Source organism: Leucopleurus acutus, assembly GCF_964270905.1.
Source record: "Leucopleurus acutus genome assembly, chromosome: 8".
In the NCBI taxonomy this organism is placed as follows: Eukaryota; Metazoa; Chordata; class Mammalia; order Artiodactyla; family Delphinidae; genus Leucopleurus; species Leucopleurus acutus.
The window spans coordinates 109,292,650-109,304,779 of NC_139151.1; the positions used below are offsets into that span (position 1 = coordinate 109,292,650).

General features: G+C 64.4%; 2 protein-coding genes across 6 annotated transcripts in view; one reads left to right on the forward strand and one right to left on the reverse strand.

The window, feature by feature from the left end:
- Positions 1-255: 255 nt before the first annotated feature.
- On the forward strand, positions 256-3,424 carry IRF7 (interferon regulatory factor 7). Of its 2 annotated transcripts, XM_082843894.1 has the most exons (9): positions 256-328; positions 516-834; positions 922-1,084; positions 1,179-1,386; positions 1,705-1,766; positions 1,867-2,071; positions 2,401-2,928; positions 3,007-3,125; positions 3,215-3,424. In XM_082843894.1, the coding sequence occupies exons 2-9, from the start codon at positions 815-817 to the stop codon at positions 3,380-3,382; spliced, it is 1,473 nt and encodes a 490-aa protein (XP_082700020.1). In that variant the 5' UTR covers positions 256-328; positions 516-814; the 3' UTR covers positions 3,383-3,424. The 2 variants fall into 2 exon arrangements, with proteins under 2 accessions (XP_082700020.1, XP_082700021.1); XM_082843895.1 differs by lacking the exons at positions 1,705-1,766; positions 1,867-2,071.
- Positions 3,425-3,969: 545 nt separating this feature from the next.
- Positions 3,970-12,130, reverse strand: part of PHRF1 (PHD and ring finger domains 1) — a 28,274-nt gene continuing 20,113 nt past the window's right edge. For all 4 annotated transcript variants that reach the window (XM_082844960.1, XM_082844958.1, XM_082844959.1 and 1 more), the window contains exons 10-18: positions 10,727-10,854; positions 10,100-10,281; positions 9,588-9,707; positions 8,904-9,058; positions 5,814-8,405; positions 5,434-5,579; positions 4,961-5,236; positions 4,732-4,860; positions 3,970-4,306 (exon numbers count right to left, since the gene is read on the reverse strand). In XM_082844960.1, coding sequence (XP_082701086.1) covers positions 4,163-4,306; positions 4,732-4,860; positions 4,961-5,236; positions 5,434-5,579; positions 5,814-8,405; positions 8,904-9,058; positions 9,588-9,707; positions 10,100-10,281; positions 10,727-10,854 — 3,872 coding nt within the window. In that variant the 3' untranslated portion in view covers positions 3,970-4,162. The remainder of the gene's footprint in view (positions 4,307-4,731; positions 4,861-4,960; positions 5,237-5,433; positions 5,580-5,813; positions 8,406-8,903; positions 9,059-9,587; positions 9,708-10,099; positions 10,282-10,726; positions 10,855-12,130) is intronic.

Consider the following 12,130-nt stretch of genomic DNA (forward strand, 5'->3'; position numbering starts at 1 on the left):
CCCCAGCTTATCCCACTGCTTCTCCCACCACGTTGGTTGCTGGCGCCCCAGCCCCCCGCAGCGCTGGGTGAGGGAGAGCAGCGGCTGGACTCCGAAGGGGCTGTGCCCTGCGGCAGCCAGGACCCCAGTGCCGCCCCCGCCCCCGCCCGCGGGAGCACGTGACTTCCGCGGCCCCGGCCCCGCCTCCGGCCCCCGCCACCATAAAAGCGCTTGCTCCGGAGCCCCAGCGGAGCCGAAATTTCCCGCGCCGGCGGTGCCACTACCAGGTACTCGGGACTCCCAACCCACGCGGAGCGAGAAAGGCAGCGACGGCCGCGTCGGACCCCAGGTTCGCTCCGCGGAGCAGTGACCAGGAGGGGGCGGGCAGAGCGGGTGACGGCGAGGGGCACGGGTCCGGAACTGGGGGACCTGGAGGCGGAGATCGCGGTGACGCGCGGGGTGGGGCGGGTTAGGTTTCGTTTTCCCGCAGCGCGCGGTTTCGTTTCCCTACGGCCGTTCCCGTCGCGCCCCCGCAGGGCCCAGCCCGGACGCCGGCTCGACACCTGTGGCCCCTCGTGTGCCCGAGGCCCCGCCCCATCTGTAGCCACACCCATCGCCTCCTTGGCCAGGACTCACCTGGGCAACACCGTGGCCAGAAGTCCTCAACTTCCATCTGTGATCCCAACACTTGGGGCCCCAACACCCGGGACTACCTGCGGAGACTCACGCGGAACCCTCCTCTCACCTGCGCTATCCCCCGACTGCCCCCGCGACCCCAGCTCTCGCCGCGGAGGGCGCGCCGCTCTCTCTACGCCCAGCCCTTGCGGAGGGAGCAATGGCCGTGGCTCCCGACGGGTGAGCCCGCCGCGCTGCCCGCTGCCGACCCCACCCACGCCCCCGGTGGCCCGCGCGCGCCCTGACGCCCGGCTGCTCCGCCCGCAGGGGGACCCCGCGCGTGCTCTTCGGAGACTGGCTTCTGGGCGAGGTCAGCAGCGGCCGCTACGAGGGACTACGGTGGCTGGACGCGGCCCGAACGCGCTTCCGCGTGCCCTGGAAGCACTTTTCGCGGAAGGACCTGGGAGAGGCCGACTCGCGCATCTTCAAGGTGGGACCCCAGCCCCGCCTGGGGCGGGGGAGGGCCGGTCCAGGCCCAGGCCCGAGTGTCCGGGCCGCGTAATCCACTCAGTCTCTCTCCCCAGGCCTGGGCTGTGGCCCGCGGCAGGTGGCCTCTCCGCAGCAGCGCAGGTGCCCGGCCTACCGCCGAGAGTGCGCTCCGAGCTTCCTGGAAAACCAACTTCCGCTGCGCGCTGCACTGTACGCGGCGCTTCGTGATGTTGCAAGACAACTCGGGGGACCCTACCGACCCTCATAAGGTGTACATGGTCACCCCCGGGCCGGCGTGCGGAGGTGAGGAGGCCACGGCAGGGCTGCCGGCAGGGAGACTTGGCTCTGTCCTGGGAGCAGCCGCTGGGTCGGATTTTCGGTTTTAGAAAACTGGCATGAGAGAGGCTGGTGCCAGATTGCTGGGGGATGGCGGGGCCGGGGTGAGGGCGTGTGGCGCGGCTAGCGGGGACTGGGGATTGCTGGGAGGAAGCTCATGGGCCTGTTGGGATCAGTGAAGGAGAAGTGCGGTTGAGCTTTGAGGAGCTGCCCAGGGATTCACACCTAGGTGTCCCACTCCAGAGTCACAAATCCAGTGTTCCCCCAACCCTAATTCTCCCTCAGAAAGCCCAGGCATTATTAGCCAGGGGGAGGACAAGGCCCTTGAAGATGTCCCACCTACAAGGGTAAGGTCACTGCCCTCTTGGATTCCACCTTGGGGCTGCCCCCTCTCATTGGGCTGGGGAGCTGCTGAGTTATGCTGGGACTGTCTGTCCTCTCCTGCAGGATGGGCTTCTGGGGCCATACCTGGCAGCAGATGCTGGCGAGAGGCTGGGGCATGGGCTGGCCGGGCTGAGCCCTGAGCCCTGTGCCCCAAGCCCAGCTGGAGATGCTGGGGACCTATTGATCCAAGCTCTGCAGCAGAGCTGCCTGGAGGACCATGTGCTGAAAGCTGCGTGTGGGGTGGAGCCGATAGCCCCTGGGGCTCCTGGTGAGGGGCTGTTGGAGGGGGATGCTCTGCCCTGCAGAATTCTGTGTGCCAAGGGGAGGAACAGGCAGGACACCAGAGTCCCCGGGGAGAGAGGGCCCGGGGGAGGGGGGTGCCCAGCAGGGACGGTGCTGGCCAGAGGTGGGCCACCATCCCTGCTGGGCACAGCTGAGCCTCCTCAGGTCCAGAGCTCCCTGCTTGGGAGTTGTGCCCGCCACAGTAAATGTGGCGCCCCAGCCCCAGGCCCAGGTGACAGGAGCTAGGGGACATGTGGAAGGAAACGGGAGGAGCTGGCGGCTCGGGAGCCAGCTCAGGCCTGCCTTCCTCTCCAGACACAGGCCCACCCCCAGCCCCCTGGCAGCCGCGAGAGGCGGAGCCCCGCACCACAGCCTCCCCCAGTGCCTGCACCCTGATGGCAGGGCATCTACACGTGGCTGGTCCCACCTGCTCACAGCTCGGTCTGCACACACTGCCCAGCTTGGGGGCCCTGGACTTGACCATCACGTACAAGGGCCGAACAGTGCTGCGGGAGGTGGTGGGGCGCCCGAGCTGTGTGCTCCTGTATGGCCCCCCCGATGTAGCTGGTGGGGCTTCAGAGCACCAGCGAGTAGCCTTTCCTAGCCCCGCCGAGCTGCCCGACCAGAAGCAGCTCCACTACACAGAGAAGCTGCTGCAGCACGTAGCCCCTGGCCTGCAGCTGGAACTCCGGGGTCTCAGGCTGTGGGCCCGGCGCCTGGGCAAGTGTAAGGTCTATTGGGAGGTGGGAGGGCCCCTGGGCTCGGCCAGCTCCTCCACCCCCGCCCGCCTGCTGCCCCGGAACTGCGACACCCCCATCTTTGACTTCAGCACCTTCTTCCAAGGTCAGTGATGCACCTGCCCTGGGGCTGAGGGCCTCCCCGCCTCCCCCCACCCCCCCTCACCAAAGCCCTGTCCTGCAGAACTGGGGGAGTTTGAGGCCTGCCGGCGCCGGGGCTCCCCTCACTACACCATCTATCTGGGCTTTGGGCAGGACCTGTCAGTGGGAAGGCCCAAGGAGAAGAGCCTGGTCCTGGTGAAGGTGAGGTGGAGGGTCCCTGGGGTGGGGGTGGGGGGAGGGAGGGAGGCTGCACACAGCCCTCCCCCCACCTGACCGCGCCCTCCCCACAGTTGGAGCCATGGCTGTGCCGGGCATACCTGGAGGGCGTGCAGCGCGAAGGCGCGTCCTCTCTGGACAGCGGCAGCCTCAGCCTCTGCCTGTCCAGCTCCAACAGCCTCTATGATGACCTGGAGCACTTCCTGGAGCACTTCCTGATGGAGGCAGAGCAGCCCGGCTAGGCTGGGTCCCCATCCCCTCCCGATCTAATAAAAAGACCCCAAGAACCAGTGCTGGTGTCCTGACCAGGGGCAGGCTTGAGACTGAGGCTTGGGAGGGGCACTGTGGATGCGAGGTTCACCCCACTTCACGGGAAGCCTGTGACCTGTGGGCCCAGGAAGGGAGCCCCCTGCCCCGCCCACGTTGGCCTCCTGTGCACACCCGTTCTCCTGACTTCACAGTGAAGAAACTCAGGGCATGCTTTAGAGCCAACAAACTGCTCCAAGAGCGCAAGGGCCCCTCAGGACACGTGTTCCCCAGAGGGGGCAGCACCTGGGGCCCCTCTGCCGTGAACAGGGCTCCCCATCTGTGCTGCGCCCAAGGCCTGTCCCTGGCCTTCGAGACCCGCCAACACTGCTGTGCCTGGGAGGTGGCGGACCTAAGTGAAAACCCGAGCGATTACTTATAAAACACAACGAGCAGACAAGGGAATCCTGGGACCAGATGGTTGCCCGTGGGAGAAGCGCCACCCGCCCGCCTGCCTTTGGTTTCTCATCACCAAAGGCTTCGCCTTTCAAGTACTGAGCCAATCAAGACATTTCTAAAGATAATCCGTTTTTGATAAATTAGAACACAATGGGAACAGTGTGTGTCTATAATATACATATAAAAGTCCAGTTTTAAACTGTGAGCAAGACAGGTGCACAGACCACGTGCGATCACAGGAACCCTGGAAACGGGAGGGCGAGTGGCCCGGAGTTTTCTGCTTCGGCTACTCCAGCCAGAAGGGCGCCGGGCAAGCCTCAGCCCTCGGCACCCTGGGCAGGCGGCTCCTCACCGGCCTCGGCCCGCCGGTGTCTGCGCATATGCCTGTACTTGTCCACGTAGGCCTTCACCAGGTTGCCCACCTTCACGGGGTTGATTTCCCCACTCTTGCTGTGGCAGATCTGGGGGAGTGGGGCACAGTTACCCGGATGTCCCTGCAAACCCACGTGGTCAGGGATCATGGGGATGGAGCCCTGGGGAGCACGCCATGAGGGACAGCAGGCAGCCTGACGTGCGCCTGCCTGCTCTGCCTCCCTCAAAGGCTGCTGAGGGTCCCACTGAGATCAGCTGGCATGTCCATCTCTCATGTCCATCTCTCAGGGTCTCACTTCCTACCCATGAGCTGGGTTAAACATCTTGTGTCATTTAGCCTCTTTAACTAAAGTCACGAGGACACAGTCGTAAGCCCCTCACAAACACCAGCATTTTATACCCCCGAAGCATCAATGAGGCGTGGCTACAACTGGCCTGAAGCTGCGCCCAGGATGTGGCCGAGCGACCCTGGGGCCGGAGCCCCTCTCTCTGGGCTCACGGACCCCACACCCACCTTCTGCACGGCCTTGCGCAGAATGTCCTTGTACTCGTCCTTTGTCACCTCCCTCTTCTGGTAGAAGGGCTTGATGGCCAGCTTCACCTCCTCCACAGCCCGCTCCTGCACGTGCAGCTTCTTCATGTACTAGGGGGGAGGACACTTGTGAGACCACTGGCCCCTGGCTTCCCACCCACCCACCCACCCACCTGCGCCAGTCCCTGGAGGAAGGAGGGGTGGGACTCACCTCCTCATTCTTGGTCTTCTCCGAGGCTGGCCTGGGAGCAGCTGTTCTCTCCTCGGAGCTGTTGGCAGCGGCGGTGGTCACAGTGGCAGCATGACCAGCCGGCTCTGAGGCTGCAGTCAGGACAGTGGGCACCGGGGCCGGGCTCTGGGCCACCCCGCAGCCCATCAGGGGCAGGCTCCCCTGCAAGAGGAACTGGACCGCGGGCTGGCTGACAGGTGCGTATGGTGGGACACTCGAAGGCAGAGCTGGGGTGGGGGGCAGGTTCAGGCTCTGTACCTGGGCGAGAGCACAGCCCGCTTAGCCCCTGCAGAGCTCGGTGCCCCAGTGCCCAAGGCAACGTGCTCCCAACCCCCACTCCCGCACCACTAAAAGCCCCGGCAGAAAGGGGCTGGTGCATGAGGCCCTCAGCCCCAACCCGGCCCAGCTTGAGTGACCTGAGCCCAACGCCACATCCCTGCAGGCCAGGCGCCCACCTGAGAAGGGTCAGCATCAGGAAAGCCAGGCTCTGGAAGCACATAACCAGGGGGAGGGGGCTCAGAGAAGGGAGCCTGCTGGAACGCAGCCACGGGGCCCGCGTCCTCGGTTTCCCGGGGCTTCTGCGGCCTGTGAAGCGGCGTCCCTGAGGGCCAACACAGGGGGGTGGGTGCTCTGTGGCCACGCCAGAAGGCTGTTTCCTGGCTGGAAAATTCCAGAAAAGCATCCCAGCAGCGAGGACCACAGGTCAGGCCGTGGCCATCTCCCTGCATGACCAAGGAGGCCCGTGAGCCATCCAGGGAGAAGACTCCGTGGTGGTCGCTCTGAGCCATCCTCGTATCCCACCCCATTGCCCCACCCCGCCCAAGCGCCTACTCACGCAGGCCTCTGTCCTCAGCCGGGGCACCGCTCTCCACCTCCTGGAGGTCCCAGGTGACTCTCTTCACCAGCGCCTTAGCCCGCAGCAGGGGGTTCTGAGAGGGACCCTCCTCCTTCCCCGCAGGCGCCCCACCCATGGCTTGGCCTCCCAGAGCGCAGGGAGCTGTGGCTGCCTCGGCCGCGTCCTGCTGGAGCAAGTGCTCCTCTCGAGGGCCCTCCATCCTGGGCAGGGGCTGCGCCACATCTTCACCGTGGATCCGAGACACCTCCCTGCGGATGGCGGCCACGGCCAGGCCAGCGTCATGCTGCTGGCCAGCCGGGGGCCCAGTGGGCTTGGGCAAGAGGCCTCGCTCTGGGGAGGAGTCCGTGCTCTCCGGGGAGGGCGGGGAGCTCATGTCATCAAGCTGCATGAAGATGGCTTCGTTCGAAAAGTCCTCGAAGAGATGCCCCGCCTCCACGGAGTCACCGTAATCCAGATCCTCAGGGGGGTACTCGGCTGGCACCTCCAGGACTGGGGGGACCTTTGTGGGGGGCTTGTCGGCCTCGGACCCCTCCAGCAAGGCGTCTGTTCCTGCCAAGGCCAGGGGCCTGGCCGGGGGCTCCCTGTCCGGCCTGGGCTCCCCCTGGGGAAGGGGTGCCGGAGAAGCCTCTTTCGGAGCCAACTTCCTCTCCGGGGAGCGGGGGCGGGGCCGTGGGCGCTTCTCACGGGACCGAGGCCGCCGGTGCTCCCGGGGCCTGTGCTCGGGGCTGGGTGACCTGGACCTACGCCGCCTCCTCTCCCAGGAGCCTCGCCTGTCTCGGAGCCGCGCAGCACTCTCCCTGTCGGGCCGCTCCCTCCTCTCCCGGGGGTGCCTGGGCCTCCGGGCTCTCTCCAGGCTGCTGTGGGGTGAGCACTCCCTCCCCCGAGACCGGGACCCCGACCTCCGCCTCTTCTTCCTCCTGCCCTCGCGATGCTCGTGGGAGGAGCTGCCAGGGCTGCCGGAGCGGGAGCGGGACCTCCGCCGGCCTCGGCCCCAGGAGCCCCTCCTTCTCTCCCTGCTCTTGTCCTTGGCCTTCCTCCGCTTGGTGCGCTCGCGGCTGCTGGAGCGGTCGCTGGAAGACCTCCGATCCCGGGCCTTGGGCCGGTGCCTCTTGGCCTGGTCCTCACCTGCCAGTGGCGACGCAGACCGCGAGCTCCTGTCCCCCGAGTGCGACGAGCGGGACCCTGAGCGGGCCCTCCGGTGCTCCCTGGTGGCGACCCTCGGCCTCTGGGCTTTCTTCCCACCGCGGGAGCTGGACCTGGAGCGGGAACGGGTGGGGGACCGCAGCTCCACGACCCTGTGGGTGGTCGCGGGCAGGGCGTCCGGACTGGGTGGGGCGTCCGGCTCCACCGCAGTCACACAAGTCACCGTCCGCCCCTCTGAGCCAAAGAAGGAGCTGCGGGGTGGTGGGTCCTCGTCCCCCCAGGGCTCTGGCGGGGACGGCCTCTGTGCTTGTGCCACGGGCTCCTCCTCGCCCTGGAGCTTGGGCAGGCCGCAGGGCCCCTGGGGGGGCTCGGGCTCCTTCTCCATGCCGGTCTGCACCGTGTAGGAGGTGACGCAGCGCACGGGCGGCAGCACGGGGGCCTTGGGGCTGTCAATGGAGATGGTGCGCGTGATCTCAGAGGGCAGGAGGCCAGAGCCCGGGTGCTCGGGGCTGCTGCTGGCCGAGCTGGAGTCAGAGCCCGTGGGGTTGAAGGGGTCATAGATCTCGCTCTTGAGCTGCTTCGTCTTCCTGACGGAGAAGAGGGGCACAGGGCTCTCTCTTCTCTGCACCTTGCTGTCCACAGGCCGGAACGTGTTACAGAAGCCGGGGCTGAGGACTCTGCCGGAATGGGCTGTGTTCCCAGGAATGTTGATCCTGAAGCTCTCGAAGGTGGAGCCGACACCCTTCCCCCGGGAGGGGCCCAGCGGGGCAGGGGGCTGGGGGCCGCCCCCCGAGCGCGTGCTGGGCTCCTGAGCGCCCCTGCTGCTGGGCTCACCCTCCGCCCTGGCGCCACAGCCAGGCTGCCCAGGGCCCTCCCTGCCCGTCAGCCGGCTGATGCAGGAGCTGGGAATCTCGACTCTCTGCCCGCCGGCAGGGACCTCGCCCACCCGCCTGTCGTCTCTCCTGATCTTTGGTATCCTGGGGAGCTCGGAGATGTCCGTCCTCCTGGGAGCTGGTCTCGGGGCCTGTCCCAGCACCGTGCTCTCGGAAGGCGAGTTAGAGCTACCATTCAAGGTCTTCAATGCCGCAGACCTAAGAGGCGGAGGGTGCTTGCTGTCGCCGTTAAATCGGGGGCCGTCACTTTGTTTTAAGCTGGGTCTGCTCACGCTGGACAAGGTCTGAGCCTGGCCTGACTGAAGGGTCACCAAGGAGTCCAGTCTCACAGCTGCCCCCAACGTGAGCGCAGGGACATGGGCGGGGGTGGGCGGGGCCGGGGGTGTGCCCGGGGTAGCCCTGCCTGGACAGCTGGACCCCAAGCTCTCTGGCCCGCTTCCTGACTGAGTCTCTCTGGGCTGCAGGCAGGCCCCAGACCCGGCGCCTTCTGCCCCTCTGGATGGACCAACTGAGTTTCGCTGAAAAGAAACTGGCGCTAAAAGACAAAAGGCAAACAGCCATCAGTCCCCACCCCCATCCTTAAAAAGCCCCACCCTTCTCAGAACACCCTCCCAACGGTTACAGGGCACAGGGACGGGGCTGGAGGCTTGAAAACAGGGTAGCACCCCAGTCTACCAATGACCACACCCATACAGCCTACCCTGCCCTCCATGGCCAGATCCCCCCAGGCCCGAATCCCGCTGGGGCCCAGATCCGTGGAGAGGGCTCCACGCTGGTTCCTGGGGCTGTGAGAACAGACGGCAGCTGCTGACAGCAAGGAGGGCCTGTGGGCTGCCTGGTAACTCCCCCAACAGATGTGTTATCAGAAAGCGATGGGACAGGCATCTTCAGTCCCTCAGCACCCTCACCTACACTCGGAAGCAAACCCTAGAGCCGCTGGGTCACACCACACGACTGTCCCTGGAGGAACGCGTGTCCCCATCTCCAGGCGCGCAGAGGTGGGGACGGCGGGCCGTGCGCAGAGGCTCCTCACCTGCCCTCTTGGCGCTGAGGGAGCCATCGCGGTGGATGACGATGTCGGCACCGTTCATCATCAGGAAGCTCTGGCCCGACAGGATGCTTCCCAGCAGGTCAGGGCCGGGGTCCGCATCCACTTCCGGCTGGGGCGCCATGGCGGGAGCACTCCTCCTGCAGGGCAGACCCGGGGCAGGCCCAGCGGTCATGGCCCTCCTGCCCACGCGCCTCCACACCCAGGCAGCAGGCAGTGTTCCCGAGGGGAGGGGTGAGACCCACCCGGCAGCTCGGACTAAAGGAAGATGGGGCGGGGGGGTGGAGTCGTCCGAGGCTTTGGCCCCGGCTCCACTCACTGACAGGCAGGGGCTCGTGAGCAACGCCGACTGGTAGAGCTGGTTAAGTCTTTCTTTTGGAGGGTCAAACAGAGAAAAAGCTTGGCTCCCTGCCCGGCCCCTCCCTGCTGTGGGTTCTGCAGCAGAGCTAGGCACACGGAGGCAGCCTCTGGGGTTGCCACCTCATCCCTGTGCCCTTGGCTTGGGACTGGCCGCAGCACTTCCTCAACCAAGAGCCAGAGGACAGGCCACAGGAGAGGCCGTGGGTGCCAGGTGGCAGAGTGCCAGCCCAACATGGAGCCTGCGGTCCTTGCACGCCTGGGGCCCCACCCCGCACCACCGCCCCGGCCATCCTGTCCCCCAGGACACACCTGGAGAGCCCCATGGAGACGGGCCTGGCCACAGGCTGGTGCGACCGCAGGGCTGACCGGGACAGGATCCTCCTCTTGACGCTCAGAGGGGAAGCAGGGCTCGGAGATGCCTCTTCACTGCTGGAGGAGGACACATGCCAAAGGGCACGGGGTGACCCTGCACATCGAGGCCCAGGGAGCCACCCCCCAACCTCTCAGCAGCGCGTGGCACAGGCGGGCTCAGCACTACCCCCACGGCAGCCCTCGTGACTCAACAATGAACCCAGGCCCCGTGCAGCGGTTTTCTGTCAGCAGCTGCCCGAGTCTCTGAGCGGGGACGGGGTGGGGGACAGGCGTGTGAGTTAGATCTTTCTCCAAATTAGGGGACGAGTAGGTACGGAATTCTGAGAACAACTCGGAAGCAGGAATTTCACAAATGCGAATTCTGAGGGTGAGCCATGCCTCCACCAGGAGCGACATGCCCACGGGCCTAGGAAAAGAGTGAGCCCCCCCAGCTCCCCCTCTGCAGTCACCTGTCGAAGGGGTCCAGCTCATAAGGGTCTCCAAACAGGGAGAGAGAGGCTGCCCCGATGTCTGCACGCATCAGCCCCAGAGAGGGGTCTGCAGGCTTGTACACCGAGGGGATGCAGGCTCCATGGGCTGGCCTGCGGAGGCCCAGCGTCCGTGCGATGCGGGAACGAGCTGTGGCTTCATTCTGAACCCAGGGGACAGAGGGAGAAACACTGATCCACAGGGCTGCAATCTACAGCCTCCATTCCAACTATGAATCCGCAGCACCAAACACGGCCGACCGAGTAGCCACAGTCCTGCAGCCTGAGGGTCACGTGTACTCATCACACGTGAGGACCCCGCCTGGGCCTCACCCCCACCCGGCTCACACCAGATGCCGGCACCCCAGGGAACAAGCGCCTTGACGGGTTGTAGCCCAGCCCCTTGCGCCCCCCGCGGTCCCAGGAGCCGCTCTGCGGGGCCCAGAACACATCTTGTCTCAGCCCCATCTTCAATCTGTGCTGCAGAAACGTGCATATTTATCTGTGAATCTCTAAGTAATTATAAAAAAAGGGTCCTTCTACGACTCCCACTATCTACCCACACACAGGACTGAAGCTCGTCCAGCGTGATCCCCCATCCGACGCTACCTTTATCTTCTTCCCTTTACTCTTCTTCACACGGCCCTGGCGTTTCCTGGACCTTGTCCCCGAGCTCCTGCTCTTCACAGATGATCTGGACTGGGTTTTCTTTCTTCCCGACACTTTCCTCCGTCTTCCTACAAAGAGCACATTGACAGCGCACACTTCACTGTGCGCCCCACCCCAGGTGCCCCCCCCCCAAGACCCAGCGGATGACAACTGTCCATCCCGGCCTGGGGCCTTCCTCTTTTTATTTTTTTTGTTATAGGGTTTTACATACTTCGCCACAGAGGAGGGGAGGGGGAAGGCAGTGCAAAGCAAAAACAGAGTAGGTCTGAGCCTACTTTGATTTGTAGACCTCATTATTAGAACCAGCAGATTATTTTACACAATTATGAAACAAAATTAAATTAGAAAACACAAACCCTAATAATCAAAAGTAAAAGGAAACACTGGCTCCCAGCTCTGTATCCACTTGGTGGTCTCACCCCGGAGAAGCACTCTCCCAGAGGCCTGGAAACAGACGACCTCACGGTACGTGTCCAGTAAAACGTATCCTGAGGATTACATTGCAAACCCAGCAGCGTTCCGTCCCCCTCAGCCACCCTGGGGCGCTACGGGCTGACTGGGGACGAGCCATGGCAGCCACAGGGCGCCCTAGTTCTGTGATGCTCCAGCACCCCCGAACTCTCAGGAACCCCAGCACAGAAACAGCAGGTTCCGAGAAGACGTGTGCTGTTAAAGCACTTCCGCTACACTTGAATCTGTGATCTCGCGATGAAGCTAAAAGCCCTACCTGATCTCCACTGAAGGATGCTACAAGCAGCTCGGGGGTTCTGAGAACTGCTCAACAAAGGAAACAGACGGAGGCGCCAGCGAGCCCGTGCTGTCCACGGAAACTGCACTCCTGGAAGCAGCCCGTCAGGAGGAAGCCTCTCCTTCACCTCCTCCGTGACTTCATGGATCTGAGACCTGAGCCCCGGGGCTGCCTGACTGTGAACAGAGAGCCTGGCGGAGCTGCCCGCTGGGAGGACCCCCAACCCCAACCCAAGCAACCCTTCAAACACCCCACCAACCCAACGAAACGCCCACCTGCACCTGAGCCAGCCTCGGGGCTCCAGCCGCCCAGCCGGAGCAGGTGAGACCTGCCCGCGAGGGATGCGCCAGGATAGGAGACCCCGCATCAACCCCAGTCAAGAGGACACAGAGACACTTAACAGGCAGCCACTAGTGCAACACAGACCTCCTTTGGCTCGAGATGCAAGTAAACTATTTTTTTTAAATTCCATCACAATTTGTGACACAATTAGAACTTTCAACACCGACCAGCTATTCCACCGTGCTGTGCAATTATTGCTCATCTCCTTGGGTGTAACAACGGCCTCATTGTTAAATCAAAAGAGAGACTCCCTC